Genomic DNA, 23,835 nt, shown 5'->3' with positions numbered 1-23,835 from the left:
TACAACAAATGAGGCTGGCAGGGAATTTCTTGGCCTAAAAGAAATGTTCTATAAGTATATTCTGTTGTACAAATAACTTAATAATTATGGTACTTGGAACAGACACAGCTCAGGGCCAGCATTCTGCTTGATATGAGCTGCTGTAGTATCAGAAAACCTTGAAAAATAGTCCATATTTCTTCCAGGATGCTTGTTTTGAAGCATAAGTGAGCTATTTGTAAAATACCTTGTATTCCTCATTATTGCTGTCTGTTAATTGTGATGTTACTGTGGGGTTTGAGATGCATTGCTTTGCTGCAGTTCAGGTGTAGCCCAAGTCCTTAACTTTCCACCTACTCTTCAGGAAACTTCCTGCCTTCCAGGTTGATTTCTCTTGATTAATACTGAGTGGCCATGGGGAGAGAAAAAAATGATAATCCCTTCACACAAGGCAATGACATGTTAGATGGTCAAGACTGTAGCAGGAAATGATCATCAGAAGTCTGAGTAATTTGATGTTGTTTTCTCTTTTTGACATAGCCATCAAGTGCATCAAGAGCTTAAAATACCAAGGTGGACATAACCATATGAAATACTGCTTTTCAGCAAAGAAAAACAGTGTTCAGTTGCTGGAATTGTTGGTGCTGTAGTTTCTCATTCTTTTCCTATCGTAGTTTTTAGTTTTAGTGATTTTTTCCCCTTCCAAGGCATCCCTATGCCTGCCATGATCACTTAGCTAACCAGTTTGCTGTATGCTCTCTCCATCTCAAAGTGTGTCCACTACCTTTCCTGCACAATTGGTTAGTGTTGGTGTATGTCTGAAATACCGCTCAGAAGAGCTGTACAGAAAATTATTCAGATGCTTGTTCAGATAATTAAAATCTTTGTTTCTGTTTGTATCCATTTTTGCTTGTGCTTTCAGTAAATGTTCTAGCGAACAACTGGTAGGAGGAATGTTTGCTGGGAGAGTGAATACTTGAAGTTCATTGGTAGGGGTATGCACTAGGGCTGTGCAAAGCTTTGGTCACTGATTCGATTCAGCGGAGATTTGGCCCGAAGTCTGAATCAAATCTGGAGACCCTCCAATTTCTCTGAATCGAATTGGAACCCTCCGAATTGATTCGAAGGGATTCGGAAAGATTCATTGCTTCGGACATAGGCACAGCTTTAAATGTCTGCTGCTGAACATGGCGGGGGGTCCCCAGTGCGCTCGGCAGCAGACCCGAAAGTGGACCAGAAGTACTTCCAGTCCACTTCCAGGTTGGCTGCTGAGCATGTGGGAGGCTCCCCCCATGCTCCTGTGGCTTGCTCCAACTGTCCCAGCATCGCAGCATTCACAAGCCGTGCCTGGTACCTTGAGGTATGCAGAAAAAACATTTAAAGCTGTGCCTGTGTCTGAATCGTTGATTCTCCAAATCAGCATCAAATCTTCAGATTTGGATTAGGCCGATTCAAGTCACGGACAGTGATCCGAATCAACAAATAGAATCACTGTCCCCGATTTGGGCTGAATCCAAATTGAATACAGCCCGTTTCGCACACCCCTGGTATGCACAACAGAAATGTGAAACTAAAGAGTTACATTCATCCAACCAGAACAAGAAACAGAAATGTGTGACTTGTATGCAAACAAACCTTGCTTCACAGTTTACATTTCAACTACTGGCATCCGGTGAGGTACCACACAAGAACCGCTGGTTGGCACAGTAAATATTTAGAATAATGACTACAAGAAAATTGTGTTCTGCTTCAGGATAATTTGTGAACAAGGAGGTAGGGAAAAATGGAGCTCATTGTTAGCGATGAACTATTCCCTTGGGTGTACTAAACAGAAAACAACCAATAAATGCCACAGATGTGCCTAAATTTATATAAATAAAGGAAAATAAGCAGCATGTCACAATATTAAAAATACATGAAAAATGTTTCAAAGTTTTTAGTATAGGAACAAATTTTGCTTTTATTTTTTCAATGTAAATATATACGGAGACGGTTCTATCAGTTTCTAAGCTAATTAAGGTGCACTGCCAGGTCAGCAAATTAGAGGGCATGAGAGTAGGGCAGTGAGTCAGAAGGTCATGATTTCTACCCTTATCTTTGCTTTGGAATCACTGGTTTTCATTTTTGGGCAAGTCATTTCACCACTCTGATTCCCTGTTGGTTAAAATGAGGATAATACTTAGATACTTCAAATGGCTGTTTTTGAGGGATTAGTCAATAGGCCAACACCTACTTATTTTATTTCAGTAGGCCATTTAATTGGGACAACTCACCTCAGTAGAATGACCGTTTATTGCTTTGTAAATTTCTTTGAACGCAGCAAACTAAACTCATTCTCGATGTAAAGGTGATGCTAGTAAACCAAAGAGCATGAGGAATGCTACTTTTTTGGAGTGAATTAACAAGACACTCGCTTCTGAATATGGACTGATGACATGGACAGCAGATCAAATTCAAGTAAAAAAATCCAGAGGCTGGTTAGTTACTTTTCTATATGTACTACTAATTGGCAATCACAAATTGTATCACAATCATTCTAAGTCCTTACCAAGGAAATCTTTCTGATTTGTTTGGCTGCATATGCATTAAAATACACAGCTTCTATTGTCACGATTCGTCCTTTATTTACCATGTAAGTTGTTCCATGAATAAAATATTTGCCTGAAGTCCCTTGATACTTGAGACCTTTTTTAACAGTTTACATTCGCCGGTATTGTATACAACAGCGGACAGGAACCCTTACTAGTATCAGTCATTTTTTCTTGAGAATTCTGTATATTTCACTGACGTCTCCTTCACTCCAGATCCCATCCATTCCAATAAAGATTATTTTTAATAGTGCCTAAATGAACTAGGGCTGAACAAAATGAAATCATTTTCAACTCTGTATTGGAGATTTGTTGGAACTTGCCGATTTTTAGTTTTCTGGACCTTCTAGAAGCCTCTCATCAATGTGCGTTTTACATTTTAGTTAAAGCTCTGAACTAAGATTGAGAAGACCTGGGTTCAGCCCCCCCCCCATATATTCAGAGACTGCCTACGTTACATTAGGCAAGTCATGTAGGGTCTTGTTCTTTGTTGCCCTACACCTTGCACAGTCATTTACACTAACATCAACTGCATGAAATGCTAACAGATAAAACTGGTAGTTTATACTACTTTTGCACTTGTTTTGTACTGCTGTAAATAATTGCACAAATACAAGGCAGTGAATGACCAAGCCCTTAACATCCAAGTTCCTCAGTTTCCTATCCCTAAAGTAAAGGATACTACTGGCCTACCTCATTGAGCTATTGTAAGGATTAAATCATCAATGTTTGTATGGTGCTCAGATGCTAGAGGGATGGATTCCCAGGCCAATAGAACCCAATTTCCCATTTCTCCCCTGGCTCCAAAAAGACCTGAAAGTACAACAGAGCTATTAAAGACGCATCATACTCTCAGTTTCATAGTCCTCTTCGTACCTCCATGAAAGAATTGCTGTTATTTGTGTCTTGTACCATTTTCAGCCCTCACCCATTTTTTTTAAAAGATCATTCATTATATAGCATCCTCTGGTACTCATACATGTCAGGCATTGAACTTGAATTGATTGTGCCTATTACATATTATTTACAAGATAAAACATGATTTTCACAGTTTGTTCTTGAATGTATTTCCATTTTCCTCATTTCTTGTTTCAACTGTGCTTTTGGGCCATTCATTTGATCTAGACTATTTATATAAGAAACATGATTAAAATTGGACTTTTACATACAAATTGCACTTAGCTTCTAATCACAATTTGTATACAAGCAGGCAGTAGTATCACTAACAATATGGCTTCTTTACTCTTTCTGTGGAATATAATTTATGCTGGAGACAGGACACTGACCAGGCAAGCTAAGGTAGCTGCGGTGTTGTATCATATATATATTTTTTTTAATGAAACAGGATCCTTTAGGGAGGATGGGTGGCTCAGGGGAAAAGGTACTAAGCAGGACCTGGGGAGATACAAGTTCAGTTCCTGGCTCTGTTACTGACAGTCTGTATTATCTTGAATGAGTTGCTTGGTCTCCCTCTTCAGGACCCATCTGTGCCTTAGTGGGTGCTACCAGATTGCTGTTAATTTGCAGTCCTTTAACACCAACATTACATTGCTCTGACAGTCATAGAATACATGAGAAAATAATTATTTTCTCACGTAATGGTTCCCCGCATCCATTTTGTTCTTGTATTCTCTGCACAACGGTTCTTGTCCTAGTTCTTTTACCTTTTCTGACATTAACTTTCTCAAAACAACTCTCACGCCTAGTCTAAATATTTTAGGTTTCACAGCATTATCTTTACTGCTCCCTGTAGATTGACTCTGATATATTCCATGTACTCTAAGTTCACATTTTCTCATTACTCCTTTTCTCCTTTAAAATAATTATTACTTGTATTAACATAGTACTAAGGAACCCTAGTGATGAATCAGGACCCACTGCCCCCCTCACCTTCCTAAGTTTTAAGTTCACTTGACCTATTAGCAAAGCGCATATTTAATGGTGAATTTCTGTGTATTTATAAACCAAACAGAGAGATCCTGGTATCCCAGCAGACATTCCCATCTCTAAAAGTGCACTGTACTCCCGGATTGGCACCTCGGACGCAGAAAACACCACAAATCTGCACTACCCACAGCAAGATATAGATTCTGCACTACGACTTGCCAGAGAGGAGGTAACTTCCTTATGGGGTGTGGGAAGAAGAAACATTTCTTTTGTTGGTTTGATTCTTTCTTGTTTTCTCAAAAGGCATTCCCCTGATAGAGATGTACTTTGTGGGTCTAAATTTCCTTTACGCTATGGCCATACCATTTAGGGCTTTGGGAGCAGGAGAAGGATAAAAAGAGGGAATAGATTCTGTTTACTTAATGGAAATGAGAGCCAATCCCCATATGTGGAAATTTTTATTTTTTTATGTTAGCCATGTGCAGTGATAATTAGTGAGGAACACAAGTTAAGGTTTATCCTATTCTTCGATCACTTGGGTTTGACAGATTTGCAAAGCATGATAGGGCGTCTTAGAGGAGAAATCCTGAAAGCCTTCCTCAGGTTTCATGATTTGGTGTCTAGGTGAATCAACAACAGTAGCATCACTAATTATCAAGAACAGTAGCATTGCATTTGTCATGGATTAGATCATCTGTAAGCAGTTGAACATAACCCTACTGCCCTCAAAAGAGATTGGGGAAACTTGATCTGGTTCCTCATTTGATCTGGTTCCTCACTTAGACTTCCTAACTGAGGCCTTATAGTTGGTTGAAACAGAACAGTTCTCTGGGGATGTTCACACTGTATCCAGATCTAGATCTGAAATCAGAAGACCAGAACTTTCTCTAGGCTCTGCTGTGTATGTTCATTAAAAGGCAGAATTCAGTTAATCTGTCAAGCCAAGTATCTGTTTCAATAAATAACTTCCCTTATCAGTTGTTTCTGCCTTCTTTGTATCAGATTGTGGCCAAAGAAAGAGAAGTGTCTGAGTGGAAAGAGAAATATGAAGAAAGCAGAAGGGAAGTGATGGAAATGAGGTGAGTTACTAACACAGTTGAGTCACTGATTAAATTAATCAGATCTCTTTTTGCACAAGCATATTGAGATAAATTTGCCCATATATATTATTTTAATACTTTTTGTAACTACTCTTTAGATGGCTCCTATCCCATTTTCACTTACTCTTTTCTATACACAGTTGGCAATTTATCTCTCTTGAGGTAGCCCTGAGGCGACACTGCACCAGTTAGGTCAAGGGTGGGCAAAATATGGCCTGTGGGCCAGATGCAGCCCACCAGCTGATTAAATTTGGCTTTCAGGCAGATACCCACCAATTAATTGTATTGTGCCTGGCCAGTGGCTGCCCCTCCTGCACTCTGCATGGGGCCAAGTCCTGCCTGCTCCCACTTGGGGCAGTATGTGTGCGCTCCCAGCCTCCCCCTGCTAGAGGGCACCAGCCCTGGCCAGGAGGCACAGCTAGGTAGGACTGCTGAACTCCACCAACCTCCAGCAACTCCTCCCCCTGTCCCTGCTGCAGTGCTCTGGGCAGCAGGTAAGGAGGGGAAGTTACAGCATTTGTGGGGAGCGGGGTGAACTCTGCCTGCAGCTTGCATGGCTGGGCAGGGAAGCAAGTGAAGGGAGGTGAAAAAGGAGTTTGGCTGCTTACAAAGCCCCGCTGGGCAGGCAGGTGAGGTGGGAGCAGCAGCAGCAGGAGATAGCATGGGCTTGGTTCAGCCCACTGGGCAGGTACGGGATAGGCAGGTAGGGTGGGAAGAGCAGCAGGAGTCCGTGTAAGCTTGGGGCAGCACGTGAGGTGGAAGCAGCAGGAGCCAGCGCAGGTACCATTGCAGTCCTACCAGGCAGGTATGGGACAGAGATCAAGAGAGCTGGCGATGCCAGGCTTGGCACCCTGTCCCCCACTTCTCTCTACTAGCGGCTTCTCTTGCTGCCCGCCAGCAGCTGCTTTCCCTGCCTTTGCAGTGTGCTGCAAGCCAGGCAGGCAGTGCTGATCCCCCTTTCCCTCCCCTGAGCCTGCCTGCAGAGGGGCTGGGCTAGGCTGAGCCACATTGCAAGGAGCAGGCAGGGGGAAGCCCCCCATGCGCACACCCAACCCACCCGTACTCCATGCACGTGCACATACACGCACCATCCCCACCCCTACATCCCCCCACATACATCCCCCGCACATGCCCCACCCCCAGCCATATCCACACACACATCCAACAGTCCCATACACCCCACACCCCCACCACACATATCCACACATACACCCCTCCACACACACACACTGGCACACCCTACTTGTACCCTGCCCACACCCCAGACACACCCCACGCCCAGCATACCCACACACACACCCAGCAGTCCCACACACCCCAGGCCTAAACCACACCTGCATACACCTGCAGCATACCCACACTCCCTACCCCTCCACACAATATACAAGCTCCCCGCCAAAAGGAGTACTTCCTGGGCAACGGGAGAGACTTCCAGTGGCAAAGATCAGAGGTTAGGGGGTAGGGCTTCTGATCACAAGAGGTGACCGGGGTGGGACATCTGTCAAGGGGTGTGGCTACCCCTGTGGCCCTCAACACCTCACCAAAACTCATTAAGCAGCCCTTCAGCCAAAATAATTGCCCACCCCTGAATTAAGTCCTTTAAGTAGGCAGAATAGTGGGGCTTAATAATACAGTATTTCGTGCAGACCCTCTATGGGTGACAAGTTTCCCAACAAACTGTGCTGGTTACCTGTTGTTAACTAGGTAAATCACATGTGCCAATTTAAAATTCAATTTTCCTATGTGTTTGGGCTGGTAAACCTCAGTCACGTGAATATTCACAGAGAGAGCATGAGTAGTACTGGCAAAAGAGATTCATTTTAAGTAATCAGAGAATCATAGAAGTAGGGGTGGAAGGGACGTTGTAGATCTTCAAGTCTGACCCCCCGCCTGGGCAGGAGAAAAACGGCTCAAATGACTCCAGCCAGGTAGGCATCAAATCTCTTCTTAAAGACCCCCAGGGTAGGAGCCAACACCACTTCCCCTGGGAGTTGGTTCCAGATCCTAGCCGACCTGACCGTGAAGTAGTTCTTATGGATTCAGGTGTCTTAGTAGCAAAGTTGTTGGTAATATTCACCCAACACAGGTTGTTAAAGAAAATATGATTTGAAATAGCTGTGTAAGAGGCCAAATTCTGCCTTGATGTTATTTTCTAGGATTATTGCTATCATTTCAAAGGGTAATAATAAACTGTAGCTTCACCATGCTGTTATATTAGATGTACTAGTCAAAAGATTTCCTTTGTAGTTTACTGAAATTTTTATCTTTATGCTATTCTGTATAAATAATGATTTTGTTTTTCCCATTATTGGTATCACTGCATATGATACCAATGCTGTCTGCACCAAACTAAATTTGAGAACAGGACTACCCAGAAAAGAGACCAGTAGCAGACTTTCTGTAAGGGCTTCAAGGTTTTACTTTTTTTCCAGTATATTTTAATTTTTAGCTGGTAAATGAAAGAAAACTATTTTGGGCCATTTTTAATCCATTGCTTCCCTAAGAAACAAATTCTTAGCATCAGTTCTGAGGTTTTAAAGCTTTGGCTACTTTTTTCAATATCTTTTCTTGCAAATGCATTGTTTAACCAGACATGGTAAAGCCAAATCTAGGGTTCTATCAAATGTTGATCTATATGTGTAACTCTTGGTGATATGAATGAGAATTGTGGCCCTCAGTTGAGAGTGATGAGAGTTCAGATAGAGATGTCTAAGGGAGTTTTGCATTAATTAAGTTTTGAGAGTAATTTTCTTTAACACTTTAATGTGGGGAAAAAAAGAATGACACAAAATTGGGATGAGCTGCCTTAAACAGGACAAAAATAAGCTGAGGAACAGGGAAAGATTAGAAAACTGAATAGAATATATCCCAGTTGTTAGTTTGAAAAGTCTTAGCTAATACATCTTGAAATAAATTGTCCAAAAGGCATCTATTCAGTGGGAGATATACACTCTTGGGAAATTAAATGCTGGAACAGTCTTGACACAGTAGATGAGAATTGCAACAAGCAAACATTACTTTGTAGTACCCAAAAAAGCAACGTAACTTTAAGCTGTGTACATAAAGATGCATTGTCACCAAAAAGAAGCTGTAGTACAGGGGTAGGGTACATGGGTGCCAGAGCATGGCAAGCAAAGGCATTTTGTTTGGCACGCACACCTGGGAGTGGGCTGCACTGCCATAGAAGGGATCAAGCCCCTTGAGGCTCCCCTGCTGCCCACCCCGGCATGCCAGCATCTTACAAGTTGAGGTTGTGGGTATTTTTGGCTCTCTGCCCAAAAATATTGCCAGGCCTTGCTACAGTCTGCTCTGTGGACAGTGGCAACTACACATTGAATACAACGTTCACTCACATGCAGAGCAGGGTGGGAGGAATTCAGAAGCGAGCGATGCAAAATGAGCAGAGAATGGAGAAACTGGCCTGTTAAGAAAAAATATAAAGGCCAACAAAGTTTGGCTAAGTCTGATTTAAAAAAAGAGTCTTTGATGATGTTTTGAAGGGTGTACACACCAAGAAGGAAGGGAAATGACTGAGTATGCTTACGTGCAGGTATTATTGTAAGTGTCAAGGTCAAATGGAAAGAAAAAACATTAGGCTGAATGTAAAGAAAATCTTTTTGACAGTGAAATCTCTGAGTGTCTCTCTCAAAATTCACCTGAACTTTTTAATCCAAACTGAGCCAACCACTTTATGACTGAGCAAAATAGTAGAACATTTTTTTTTTGTAGTAAGCACTCCTAAATTGGCAAGAAAGTGGGCTGGGTGGGGGGTCTTTCCACATTAAACTTCTGTGGGCTAATGTGGACTGAGAATTTACACTGTTACAATACAGGGTTTAACGTTAAGTTTAACGTCCTCAGATTCCTGTCTAACATGTTGTAGCTTCCCAGTGGAGACAAGGCCTACAGTTTTTTTAAGTGTTCCTATTGCAGAAATCATGGAGCTCTTTGAATATCCATTGAGTTCTTCCTTTCAAGGGAAAATCCTTACAGGTACTTTTAGGTTTGAATTTAAATTGCTTTTTTAAAAATGAAACTCAAGTACTGAAAGTGTAAAGAGAAGTCTCAGGAACTCTGAGCAAATCTCCAAAGTGGCCAGTCCTTCTAGATAGTACCGAGTCCTGTTCGTCCTGCTGCAGCTCTGCCCTACTTTCCAACAAAGAGCACAGCACGTGAGCACTGTGGTCCAGTGCTACAAAAAGCTCCACAAACGCACAGATTGTTACTTCTCCCAGGAGTCTCCCTGAGGTCAGCAGGATTACACGTGCATATAAGATTTGTGCTTCTCAGAGCTTGGCCCTTGCAGGACTAGGACAAATGCATTCAGCAATGGGCAGGAAAGACTTTTGCTTTCTGAAGGCTGGACTTCTAAAGCATTTCTGGAGTCAGCTTTAATTTCGGTTTCATTTACTCTCAGATTTTGAAAGTGAGATCTCTCTTTCTGCAAGTCACCTAACTCATTTGCAGCGTAAATGTAGCAATCGCATTAAGCAAAGACTAAAGAATATAAGTAAAACATTGTCGAAGGAATATTTTGAATGTGGACCACAAGGGAACTAAGGTTGTGGTGATTTTATTTTTGTAGACAGTCATGTGTGGCTCATTAAAAGCATAGATAAAGCTAGTCTCATTTCATTAGCTTGATTTGGCTCTGCAGAGGAGTAGCTCAGCTTCCTAAATCACTCTTAATCTGCTTATTTTAGCTAACCTCTTTTCAGGAGGAAAATATAAAGTGTGATGTAAATATATGAAATAAAATAGGGACATTTTAATAAAATTATCATTTAGCTGCCTTAGTTCCATTGCAATTTCACTAAAATAGGGAATGAATGGATTCTGTGCTATATAATTAACTATTTTGTCTAATTGTCTTAATTGCTGATCAATTCTTACTGCATATATGAAGTGTATAGGATTAGCCAGATATTTTTTCAAATGACAGTCATGCAAGGTCCTCTCATTTTTCCCTAATAAACCTAAATTTCCTGGAGTAGAAATTTTAAAAACAAACATAAGAAATAAAAAGGGTCCAGGCCAGGGAAGATTGGGAGGGGGAACAAATATGTTGCAAAAAAATCTTAACTCCTCAAGGTTTCAGATCAAAAATATATATATGACCCTGGATCTCATTAATGATTGAAGTATTTGGGGGGAAATTTTGAATAAAAGCTGGTGTTGATCAAATGAATTTGTCCTGGCTTCCAATTACTTTCAGATCGGGAATTTAAGGGGGATGGAAAGATAAACACCTTGACTTCTTCAGTTTTACTGAATTGGTTGCTTTATTTTTCTTCATATTGTCCATTTTGCAGTAGCGTCAAACAAAAAAGCCAAGAGATTATACAGACTGTATAAAAGTGGGGAATAGACTTGTATTGAATTTTGCCATAATACAGTGCAGTTATTTAATAGCCTATTTTCCAAGTAAGCCATTAGCAACTGTAAGATTTGCCATCATTGGTATATACAGATTTTCTTTTCATTTCTTTTATAGGAAAATAGTTTCAGAATATGAGAAGACGATTGCTCAGATGATAGGTAGGTGTTACTGCTTTGGAAGATGCTATTCTGTGCTCTGATTTTGTGAAGAGAGCATAGAAATGTGGTTATTTCCATGGCCATAATTCTGACCTTAGGCATATCTGTTGAATGTTTTTGAATTTCATGAGAACCGGACATAATCTGAGGTTGGAATTATGTGCTGCCAGTTTATGCTGAAAAACAAGTCCTCTGTTCTGAAGCACTTGAGGCAATATGGAAGGTCACACGTCTTTCTTCTGTTGCTTATACATCTCTAGGATGTAAAAATATGTTGGCCGAGATCCATGAATATCTCCTGCAGAAAGGAATTTGGGTCATTTCAGTTATTCTCACATACACAGCTGCCATCCTGACGTCCAGTATCCACACACGTGGGTAGATCCAGGATTTTGTAAAGGGGGAGTGTGTGCTAGCAGCAGCTAGTTGCACGGGTGGCTTCACCCCTGCTACCAGCCCACCTTACCACCCCAGCAGACTGCCCCGTGACAATAGCAGCCGGGGTCTTTTTTCAAGTTCCTCAGTAAGGTAAGACTGCTTACTCTCTTCCCTCCCTTCCTGTTCATGCACAGCAGCATGTCCCCTCCACTCCCATTCTCCCTCTCCTCTGCTCACTACAGCCACTGTTCCTGGATGATCTGTGGGGAGGGAGACTCCAGAGCTGCTCCACCTGGGCTGCACATGGAGCCAGGTTTTGCCAGAGAGAGAAGTGGCAGTGGCAGTGACAAGCGATGGCAGCAGCAGGCAGGTTCTCGTCCCCTGAGCCTGCTCCTTGGCTTCCAGGACACAGCTGGGGTGACTAGGCAGAGAGGAGGAATCTGCCTGCCACGGCTGGTCCTGTCTGAGCCCAGCTTCTCTCAGAGCCCCTCTGGAGCCCTCCTTTCCCCTCATGCTGCTGAGCACAGAGGAGAGGGAGGGAGGTGGAATTCTTACCTGATTTATGGACTTAAAAAAAAGAAGTCTCCAGCTGTTACTTATGCAGCAGCACCAATTGAAGGAGGGTGGGTCTGTGCCACTGCACTAGCTCTGGGACCACCCCTGCCCCCTCATGTTTCTTCCCAGAAGCAGAGGCCATCTTTCTGAATTATTTTTATTCCAACAAAATTCCAGATTAACTCCAACCCAATTCAGTGGCTGGAAAAGCCAACCCCCCGCCTCAATAGCTGATTAAAATCAGTGGGTTCCTTGGTTCTTAGATAATCACAGGATCTAGCCCTAGAATTGCCGGAAAAATATCTTGGTGTGCATATCAGCTAGAAAATAAAACGTTATTTGCAAAATTTTTGCAGAAACAGAAAAATGTCAAACTTCAAATGCTTACTATTTTTAAAAACCTTTTTAGAGAATCTCAGCATCTTCCTTGTCTTGGGATTCTTGCTTTCTTATCATAGCACACTAGTGGTATGTTCCCCAGCATTATTCACTTGGGACTCTCTCTCAGGGACCAGAAACTAAATTATGACATTCAGGGCACTACAAGCAACCAACTAATTAGAACCAGGGGCTGATGAGAAGTGTAGGACATAATTCAATTCAAGGCAAGTTGGGCACCAAGTGAAAGCATGTCATGGTAACCACTTTCCAGGGGGTAACTATTTTATTTAAAAGATGGTTGTATGTGTTTGTCTCCCTACTAACTGCTCTGAGACGCCCATAAAAAAGACATTAAAAAATATATAAGGCTTATAGGAGATGAATTTATGTCTATTTCTTTTGGAATATAAGATTCAGAAGGGAGGCCAGTTCAAACGAATGACTTCATCAGACAGTGGGGAGGATGATCGCATTACGATGTTTTCAGGGTGTTTGCAACTGTTCTTTACAATGTAGCATCATTTCTAGCAGAGAGTGGTCATAGAAAATACAAGGTATCTGGTGTGTATGTGAATCTGTCTTAATGTAAATTTATAATTAGGAAAGTTTTCACTGCATCTGTTAGTATGTGATCATTGATGATATGTATGAATGTATTGTGTTTCTCTGTCTAAATTGGCATCCATCATTTCTATATTGTAACTGCATGATGACAAATGTTTTGATTATTTTTAGATTTTTCTACATGAATACCTATATTCTTAGAGTGATATTTTATAGTGTTGATACTGCCAGCATGAATTGCCTAGGTTTATGGATTTATAGGCAGATGCTGCAGAAAGAACAAGTTAGTAGCTCAGAACCTGATATCAATAAGACTAGTCATGTTCAAATAAGTAGGTGTGTGCAGCAAACATGCTTGTTTTTGCCCAAAGGCAAAAACAAGTAGACTGACCCTTTTTTGGACAGGTTCTGCTGTTCTGCTTTTCCCACAATCTCCATCAGATCCCACTGATTGATTTCATTTGATTTCATACAAATCAAGAGAACCCTAAAAACGATGTTCCCTGCCCTGCAGATTAACTGAACTGAATTATGAATGAAGGACAGAAATCAACCCCAAAATAAGGTCTCAAACTGTTTCAAATATGTACGGTAATTGCTATTCCCCTTGGAATTTGAGGGGTTTGGATACCTATTGCATTTGATTGCCTTTGGTAGGATCTCTGTCACATTTATAATTCAGTCTTCATAAAAGCACGGCCAGAACACCCTGTCTGCTGAGCGCTCCAGTTTTTCACATTAGATCCACACTAGTGTCTCTGCCACCCAACAGAAAGCTGGTTCAGTGCTGTAGAAGTTCAAGCCTAGAGTCCTCCAAATGTTACTTGGCCGGTCTCTTCTCTGTTTCATGTCTGGGATTGGTACATACCAAAAATGAGTTTACTTTTTCTGTCCCCAGTGTTTTCAGTAACACAGACAAAATGGCATCTTGGGGTTTTGCGGTGCATAGTCGGAGAGACAGAGAGCATGTACTCATGTCTTGTGTTATGTCCCAGTGATTGAACCTGTTTTCAACCTCCTCCTACAGTTATTTTTTTCAACTGCTGTTATTTCAAATTCAGCCATTCATCTACCTAGGATGCTTTTATTTTCTGCTGGTTGAGGAACCTATTTATTTCTCCTTTGGTTTCAGTGTGGCAATGTCACATTGTTGTAATGCGACACAAAGAAAAGGAGCTCTTGCGGTAACAGCAAATGAGTTATTGTACAGGTGGCTTATTTTAAATTGCAGCCAATATTTCAGGTTATCTGACCATGCTGTTAGTCTCATGCATTTATTTATTAACTAATTTATAAAGCTAATTTAATGACTATAGCTTCGATAAAAAGTTGTCTGAAAGGCTTCTCAGAACTGGCCCCTGCTTGCTGTATAACCTGGATGTTGCGAGCCCCGTAATCATGGTGTCTGATCTCCATTCAGCAATATACAGTATCACAGTTTTATCTGATGAGGCATTGGATGAATTGAAACTGATGCCATCACGTGAAAGAATGTCCCTGTGGAGTAAATTCTCAAGTTATGCAGCTGTTCTCCTTAACATCCTTTCAGACAAATCAAGAATAATTAATATTCCTGATCACAGAACAAAAAGGAAGATCCTCATGCTTTGCATTCACAGTAGTAAATGACTCTTCCTGAATCAGTTTAAATTATATTTTTAAAAGAATTTATAGCAGGTTTTAGAGAGAGTTCTACATAATGTAATTTTCTATTTTTCATCAAATGGTATTGACTAGCATGGCATTACATTCTGCAGCAGGATATCTGATTACATTTTTAACACAGGGTTTCATCATTAATGTAGAAGCCCAGTTTGAAGGTTGCTCTCTCTCTCTCTCTCTGTTGCCACACTCTTTGCTGTGGAGAAAAGAGATTTCACGTAACTAAATAGAGAACAGGATTATCTGGCATGTAGAAGAAGGTGATTGGCTATGCCCTCTGCACAAATACATGAAAAAACAATTATTATATATATATATTGCACACAATGCTCCTTGCTAATAAAACAAAATGAGGAAAAGAATGTACTTCAACAGAAAAATACATATTTGAATTGTTGTATGTATGACTACATTCTTTGCTCGTTGTAAAGCCATCTACTAGAAAGGATTTAGTTAGACCTGACCCTCTTTCACTAATCCCTTTTGAAGGAATATTCATTTAGGTCCTTAAGTCCTCAAAGAGCTTTTCTAGATTGTCATGCATATGTATATTTACATAAAACCCAGTGAGTGCCATTGCTTTTGATGGGAGCAGGAGCAAGTCCAGTACTAATAGTCTATACCTAGAAAGCTAAATTTTGTTCTACTTACTTAACTCATACACAGTTCCGTGCAGAGGTCTGCAGATATGTACTGTCTGGATAACAGTAGTCAGGAAGTAGCTGCTAACCGGTGCCTTTTCAAGTACTTTCTGACTGTTGTCCTCATTTGTTTCCTTTCTCATTCTGTCCTTTCATGTTTGCTTTCACCTCTTTATTGCATGTTTTACCCTAAAAAAAAGAAAGTCCTGCTGTACAGTTTTTCCAGGTAGGAATGAGTTACTGAGTGTTTAACTCCAAAATGGGTTGCATCAACAGAGCAAGGTGAGAAAGCTCACCCAGCCGTTGTTTTCGCTGTGCTGGGCTCATGTCAGCATGCTTATGGTAAAATTTACCGCTCTGCACCAAATGAGGCCTGAAACAGGAACATGAGGCCTAAAACATCATGCTCTCTTTTGCATAGGGATGCATTTTACGTATCATCTTTCTCTTTCCGAAGTGGCATAATTGTCCATATTTTTTTCTTTATGGATCCATTTTGTGTTTAATTTTTATCATTGATTATGAAGTGTCTTTTTTAATTTTTTTCCTTCAAAAATGTCTCCATATATTTCTAAGTTTGAGGATATTGTTAAAATCTCACTATGAAAATAAAAGAAGTGTGTGCTTTCTGCATTTAAGGTTGTTGCATTACTTTTTTTCTGCTTTCCTAACAAATTCCCTGATTTTCTATTTTGCTTCCATTTTTGTTGCTTCTTGCTATTTGCTTGCAAAACAAACAAACAAACAGGCAAGCCTGGTAAGTAATGCTTTTCACCACCTTTGACACCTGCATTTTGCATTTTTGTTGCTTTTATACTTTGTATTTGCTGCATCCCCATTATTAAATGATATAAATATTCCTATTAGATATTGAAAACATGTTTAAAAGCTATTGAATAACATCTTTTTTATTGCTACTCTTGAACTATTTCTCTCTAGCTCTTTGTTCGTTAAAAATATATCTAGGAATTTTACTTTTGTTTGAATTATTATTTTTGAATTGTGAGAGGTGTTCTCAAGAGACATAGAAGCCTCTTCATTAAGGCAATTAAAGAATCATATAAGCTTATATAAAATGTTTGCATTCGTAATTCCTTAACTAGGATTTGACCAGCAGTCTTGTTGGCAGTATTATTCTGGTGAGCAGTGATATCTTTGCAGCTAAATTGAAGAATACATCTCTCAAGTCTGCCAGTCCCATTCACAATGATGGCAGGTTTTCCATTGTGTTCATCCACTCTTTGTTCGGTCTAGTTCTAAATGCTTCAGGCAGTGAAGGGTCTACCATTGCTTGTGATGCTATTCTTCAGTTCGATAGATTTAACTCTTCACAGTATGTTTTTCCTATGCATGCTAGATTTCCATTCCTTTCATTTTATTCCTTTTACCTCATTTCACCTAAATATTTCCTTTCGTTTTACCTAAATATTTCCTTTCTCCTTTGGAGACTAAGGTTGGGTTTGAAGCTTGCTCTCTGGCCAGATGACAGGTCAAAGACTTGGCAGGGATAGCACTTAACACATGGGTCAGAAGACCTGAACACCTGATGTCGCACTCTTCTGATGTCCCATCTGGTCACCTGAAGAAACAATGTTATTTATAATTGAAAGGAGCTGGTTGAGCCTTTCCTGACAGAGGGAAAGCTGCCAGGGAGCAAGGAAGAGATGGGAAAGGAGTTTTCTATAGGGATTTGAAGGGGCCATGGTGAATTACTCACAGGCTCAACTGCCATAGAAACAGATGAGAAGAAAATCACTCAAATACAACAGGACTTAATTTAATTGCCTCAAACGAGGCAACATTTCATTTCCTTGATCTGTCGCTAGCACCTGATCATATGTGGTTCCACGCACGTGAACCCTCACTCCTGCACAGTCACAATGAAGTGGGATCATTTTGGGGAGTATGAGTTTGTGCATTCAGCCCTTAAATTATAGATTGTCCTCAAGGGTGTAGGTTGTAGCTGTGTTGGTCTAAAGACATAGGCAGACAAGGGTGAATCTGATATCTTTTATTAGATCAACTTAGTTTTGATGGGCTTTGAGGATCAGGTTGTCCTCAGGACGCATAAAAACTAACCTTGTGGTGGGATTGAAGAAGAAGGCTTCTGAGAGGAAAACAAATGAAGGATTGCACGTTCTTCTCCTGTATTTACTAGTCACAGTGGGTACACAGCACATGTTTCTGAGATCACAGTTGAAAAGACCACAGCGAATCATCCTAATACTGATTTCCAAAACAATCTTAAAAGGAAATTCTCCTCTGAAAACTAGCATGGCATTCACCTCAGTTTTTCTTTATCAAATGTGTTCAGTTCACAAAGAAATTAACTTCAATTTGCAAAATTAAATCTGCCCTGGGTTCTTTCCATGTCATGCATTGTTACTCATAAAGTCTCTGCAGATCAGGCAATACCTGGGTAACTCTGTTGACCTCTGTGGGTTTGCAAAGTGTTACTCAATCAACAAATCCAAGTTGAGGTGCAACGTAGAAATGCAGTTGATGCTCTACTGTGTTGGCTAACAGAAAAGGCAGGACAAACCTCTGAATACCCCAAAGAAGCAAATCTTTTATATTTGAAGGTGCCATATTAGAAAGGTCCATGTCTGAGTTGAGCTGAATTTTAAATGTTTATTTCAAGCTAAGGCTTCTGTTGAGATGAAAACCTGACCTCTGCCATAGTTCAGAATGTAGTAGACCTCAACGGACAGTCGCAGGCTTTAAAATGTTGCCTGTTCTTTGTTCAGGAGAACCTTTTAGCTCATCATGGATGTAATAAAACGGTCTCACTTCACTGTTATGTTATCATTTCAACTTCATTCAAAATGGTCTTTAAAACATGGATCATGGGAATCATATTTCATTGGTATGAAAAATAAAGCATTTTATTAAGCAGAATATTAGCACTTCCTTTCTGGAGCTGCAAAGAGATGCCACTTTGTGTCCTGGCCAGTGATCACCTTGAGTAAAGGAATACTAATCCCAACACATGTCTACTTTTGCCTGGTTTCTTCTTTTAATTTTAGAGATGAGAAGCTCAAAAAGTTTAGTTTTACTTTGCTCGTATATTTATAATATTCCTGAACTTAAATCTGGTGCCAAGTTTCCTGACTGGTATTACCCAACAGTGAAATTTGTGAGCCAGCTTTGTACAATCTAAGGCCCTAATTTTGCATGAGCAATACCTGGATTGAATTAAATGAGGCCCCTAGTTTGCAGTGGATGAGCCAGTGTTATCCAGAATCAGGTGGTGAGCATTACAAATGATAATGGCTGGCATCAGTGGCACAGATACCTAGTAGCTTTTCACTTGGTTCCTCTTTGAAGAAAGAGAAAAATCCAACCTCTGTTTCTTCAGAATAAACAACTGAGTTGAGAGTGCTATAAATCATCGATATGAAGATGTTTTTAAATGTTTTCCATGCCTTAGAAAATAAGAGGCAAGATAACTAGACACACTATCAAACACAGGATTATGCCTCTGTATCATGTCTTTTCCAGGTCTAAAGAACCATTTAGCTACTTGTATAAACAGCATAGCATTGTAAAAACACGTTCTTAATATAACCCTTCTGTCAATTGCTTTTTTTTTTATACAGAGGATGAACAGAGAGAGAAATCTGTCTCCCATCATACTGTCCAGCAGCTAATAGTGGAGAAGGAACAAGCTTTGGCAGACCTGAACTCTGTGGAGAAATCACTTGCAGACCTTTTTAGGAGATATGAAAAAATGAAAGAAGTTCTGGAAGGATTTCGGAAAGTAAGTCAGGAGGTGTCTTCAAATTTAAAAAAATGTAGGATATTAAACTCTGTTTTTCTGAAAACAACAAGCAAAACAAATCCTTAGGTAGCCATATAACAATGTTGTTCAATTTTTTACTCTGTTGTTGCTTTCAATCATGAGTCCACTGGTCAAGGTTCAGTTGTAATTGCACAGGGTGCACATAGTGTGTTTGTACTTGTTCACACGCTCATTTGTTCTTGATTATCTGGAGATAGCTTCAGAAGTACCAGAATGTTGTAGAAAACCAATTTGCTGGCATATATGCCATGCTGAAGTTGCAGAAAATACTGTGAAAGATTACTTGAATTCTCTAGCACTTTCTGAGCAATAGCATGTAGCAGGGGTTTTCAACCTTTTTTTAACAAATGTTCCCCTTCTGTCTCAGAGTTTCAGTTCATGTACCCCTTTATATTTTTTTCTTGTTTTTAAGGGGGGGCGGATTGAGGCCTCGTGGGGAGTGGGCCAGGGCAGGCACTGCTGAGGCAGGGTGGAGTGGGACGTGGGATGAAGCTGTGAGCAGGTCGTCTAGGCGGCATGGGGAAGGGGGGTGGCTCCTGCCACTGTGCACACCCCGGGAAGGCATGTATCCCTGGATCTGCGTGGGGCAGAGTGGGTTGCCACTATGGGGGTGGGGTGGGACAGATCAAACCACAGCGGCAGGGGAGGGAGTGGGGCTGGGGCAGGGGTTGCCCACCTGGGGTGGGGCCTGGGATGGCTCCTGCCACAACACGCACCCCAGGAGAGCATGGCGGGTGTGCCCCCAGATCTGTGTGTGGGACGGGCGGGCAGGTTGCCACTGAGCTGAAGCACTGGCCTCTTCCTGGTGGGGGCTGGGCCGGACTGCACTCAGGGCGGGTGACAGTGCTGCTAGAGGGGGGGGTTGAGAGAGCTATGGTGAATTCTGTAGTGGCTGCATCCTCCCCCTGGGGTGGGAGGGGGCTATGGGAGGGGCTGCGGCCACACCAAAATTTCCTGTACCCCCCACCCCCAACACCTCTTCCCAGCACCATTTCGCCCAACATCTCTTCTGGGAACCCAGCACTGCCCTGGCCCCAGCTCACATCGACCCACAGCATACCCCCTGCAACTCTTTTAAGTACCCCTAGGGGTATGTGTACCCCCAATTGACAACCACTGGCTTATATGCTGGTCGCCTCACCAGGATTTAGACTTTGTTTTTTTTGGTTAAGGACCATTATTTTATTTGGGTTTTTTTAAATTTTCTCCATGGTATAGTTAGCACAGTGGAGTCCCCTCCTGTAACATAGATACACACTCAAATACAGCGTAATAAGTGCTGTATTGTAAGCTTTGGGCTCATACAATAGTGTGTGTGTGTGTGTGTGCGTGCGTGCGCTAAAATATTGTTACAGCAGCTAAAATCATTTGAGCACCACAGACAACAAACTTGCTGTTGACACCCTTTGATCTTCGTATTTAAGAATGAAGAAGTGTTGAAGAAATGTGCGCAGGAGTATTTATCAAGAGTAAAGAAAGAGGAGCAGAGGTACCAAGCACTCAAAGTCCATGCTGAGGAAAAACTGGACAGGTAATTGCTGTGTGTGTGCTTTTTAGTATCGGTAGGGCTAGCATCTTACGATTTTTGGCACTTTTTGGTGGGAATATTATATCATATCAAGTACATGCTAATCTGTCATGGGGAAGAGTGGGAGGTTAAATAAATGACCTGATACTAGGCTTTTTCTGTGGGGGAAGAAAGGAGGAAACCAATGACCACAGTTGAATACTAATCACCAAACTTGTACTAAGAGATCACAGAGAATGAGAGAATACCGCTTGATAAATGATCCTTTCTGGACTAGACCATACCAAGAGACTTTTTGAATTAATGTGCTTTTCAAGGCAGCTGCAGAAAGTCTTTTAGTTTCATAAACTTCACTCGGTAAGCCAGGCACTGGATCTGGTTTTCTTCACTGGGCTGTGAAGCTCAAGTTAGCATTTCTAGAGCCCACTGTAAATCTCTTATAATAATTGCATGAGGTAATTAATATCTCCATAATATCAACACTGACCAGTGTTTATAATGAAACACATTTTTCAGTTCATTTCTCAACTGCTCTCCCAGCGTCAGTCTAATCCAGACACCAGAAGTCATCATGGTTAAAGGCTTAGGAAATGTTCAACAGGTTCTGTGGTACTAGCACAGTTGCTGATGTGCAACATAGTTTACGAAAATATTTGTAACAACCATGTTTAAGTGACAGCTGGAGTAGCAAAAGGTTTTTTCTTCTTAGTGGGTAGCAGCTCTCAAGGTTTCACAGGCACATTCAAACCCATGCTGAGCAGCCTTTCTGTCCATACTCATCTGTCATATCCGATCTGTAGGTAGCCTCCATCCTCACTTTTACGTATTTTAAAATAAACCAGAGGAATTTATATTTTTGTAGAGCCAATGCAGAAATCGCACAAGTCAGGGGCAAGGCTCAGCAAGAACAAGCAGCATATCAAGCCAGCCTCCGCAAAGAACAGCTGAAAGTGGATGCATTGGAAAGAACACTGGAACAAAAGGTAATTTAATATCGCTGCCCTAAAGCTAATTATTACAGTGATGCCTTGTGCCATCACCAGTAATGATGGGTGGTGGTTATTAGGCCTGTGCAAATAGGGATGTATACAATTCAATTTGGATTTGGCCAATTTGGAGGACAGTGATTCAATTCAGAGATTTGGGTCACTGTCCTGAATTAATTAGGCTGAATCAGCTTCGAAAGATTTGGCGCTGATTCAAAGAGATTTGGTGATTTGGCCATAGACTATAATGGGGAATCACTGAAATACCTATAACTTTGTCAATTTTTGGTGGATTTGGATGAAAACAGCAGAGATGGTAGCCCCTTCTGAGGACATGAGGTCTACCAAGATTCAAGGAGATAGGTGCAGGGGTTTCTGGGAAACTGCACCTCAAACTGTTGAAATCAAAACTCATGTCATGTGTGAGTGTAAAGGCAGAGTGGGATAAAACAGCAGAGATAGTAGCCCCTTCTGAGGCCATGCTAAGTTTCAAGGAGATAAGATAGGTGCAGGGGTTTCTGGGAAAGTGTACCTCAAGTTTCTGGTAGCAAAACTCGTGTTGTGTGTGTGTTAAGGAGTGTAGGTTGTAGCCGTATTGGTCTAAGGACATAGGTAGACGAGGTACTTTGGGTCAATCTGATATCTGTTATTAAACTAATTGACTAGTTGGACAGATGCATCTTAGCAGGCTTTTGGGTTGAAAAACCCTTTGTCAGGCTGAGGAAGCACCTGCAGTTCATGTGTCTGCTGGTCCTGGATGGAAGAAATAGTAAAGAAGCCAGAGGCTGGCATGCAGTGCAGGCAAGAAAACCAGTCAGTGAAAATGTAAATTGAGGCATCATAGGGTGAGAGACAGGCTGGGGGGGAGAGGGATGTAGCAGGTGAAAGTGGAGAGGTACCTGGGGTGTCACATGTCAGGCGGGTTGTAGTGTGTCATAAATCCAATGTCTATATTGAGTCCATGAGGTTTTGTACGTCGGAGGTGGATGAAATGAAGTATGTTGTTTCTACATCGTCCCCCAGAGCACTGTGATTGGAAGGGAACTGCTCGCTTTCAGTGTTTTGTACTTGAGGTATGGACAGACAAGCAATGTACAGTGATTAAAAGGGGCTGGGACAGCACAGAGCAGCCAGTCCATAATAAATTTCCATCTGCCCACTCATCCCTCAGTAAGTGAAGGCTAAACTGGCATTGTAACCCTGTTTCATTCAGTGGTAAGCTGCCCTGCTTTAGTATTTACGGATTGTGGCATAGAGACATGAGAAGAAGATTGTGAAGTAAGAACAGGCACACGGGTATTTGTCTGCTGTACGGTAAGTCCCTGCCCCCCTTATACTCACTGCAGTTTGCCATTTGTCCATACTCTTAATCAATCCCAATAGATTTAAACCTTTAGAAAAGGAGACAAAAGCAATGTAATAAAGACCAATACAATATTAAATATTTTCCAAATCATTATTTTAAACTACTAGTGGGGATTGCCATAATTAGCCATATTAAAGTAGGCATATGTTCTGTGTGGAGATGAAGGACACTGTTGGAATATACTGTATTTCATACATGCTAGAGTTCAGTATTTGAGATGGGGTTTTTTGTTCCCAGTAGTAAAAATACTACTTTCCTCCCTCTAAGATCAAATAAAAGAAAGAGAAGGATTAATGTTTCGTTTTAAAAGATAGTGTTTTTTGCTGTTAATTGTGTTTGTCTGTTTGTTTTTTAGAATAAAGAGATAGAAGAATTAACAAAGATTTGTGATGAACTGATTGCCAAAATGGGGAAAAGCTAACTTTTAACCAAATTTCTGGACTTCAATTTTGAGTGCAATATGACCATTGGCACACTGATGTCCATACATTTATGTGGACAGGTTATATTTTCACTTTTTCGTATGCACTACTGTATTTTCTTTCTAAATAAAGTTGATTTAATTGTATGCAGTACTAAGATGACTATCAAAATTTCTTGCTATTGTTTGCATTTTCATAGTATAATTCATAGCAAGTTGATCTCAAAGTTCCTGTATCAGGGAGATTGTCAAGTTCTCTAATAAATGACAAATTGCTGAACCTAGCCTTCCCTTTGTACATGAGTTCCCATGTTGGATGTCTTTTGGATTTAATATAAACATGTATTACTTGCATGGGGACTCTTGCCTTAAGGAGTGTAAACTTGATCTGCATTTGCCGATTTGTAAAATAAAATGAAAAAATAAAAAAAATGAAAACTGCATGTCTCTTAAATAAAC

At 41.0% G+C, this 23,835-nt stretch overlaps 1 protein-coding gene across 13 annotated transcripts in view; it reads left to right on the top strand.

Moving 5' to 3' along the window:
• The window catches only part of TACC2 (transforming acidic coiled-coil containing protein 2), a 222,784-nt gene extending 198,967 nt beyond the window's left edge, over positions 1–23,817 (top strand). For 12 of the 13 annotated variants that reach the window (XM_090058538.1, XM_090058541.1, XM_090058540.1 and 9 more), the window contains 7 exons: positions 4,540–4,683; positions 5,457–5,533; positions 11,049–11,092; positions 18,873–19,033; positions 20,500–20,606; positions 21,466–21,586; positions 23,311–23,817. In XM_090058538.1, the coding sequence (XP_089914664.1) occupies positions 4,540–4,683; positions 5,457–5,533; positions 11,049–11,092; positions 18,873–19,033; positions 20,500–20,606; positions 21,466–21,586; positions 23,311–23,376 (720 nt within the window). In that variant the 3' untranslated portion in view covers positions 23,377–23,817. Of the gene's footprint in view, positions 1–4,539; positions 4,684–5,456; positions 5,534–11,048; positions 11,093–18,872; positions 19,034–20,499; positions 20,607–21,465; positions 21,587–23,310 lie in introns of those variants that run through there. The other variant, XM_090058543.1, reaches the window with a different exon arrangement.
• Positions 23,818–23,835: the final 18 nt, after the last annotated feature.

The sequence above is a fragment of the Crocodylus siamensis genome, chromosome 7 (genome assembly GCF_052110815.1).
Source record: "Crocodylus siamensis isolate JL-2025a chromosome 7, ASM5211081v1, whole genome shotgun sequence".
Classification (NCBI taxonomy): domain Eukaryota; kingdom Metazoa; phylum Chordata; order Crocodylia; family Crocodylidae; genus Crocodylus; species Crocodylus siamensis.
The sequence above is the reverse complement of the archived record's forward strand: the minus strand, read 5'-3'. Positions and strand labels throughout refer to the sequence as shown.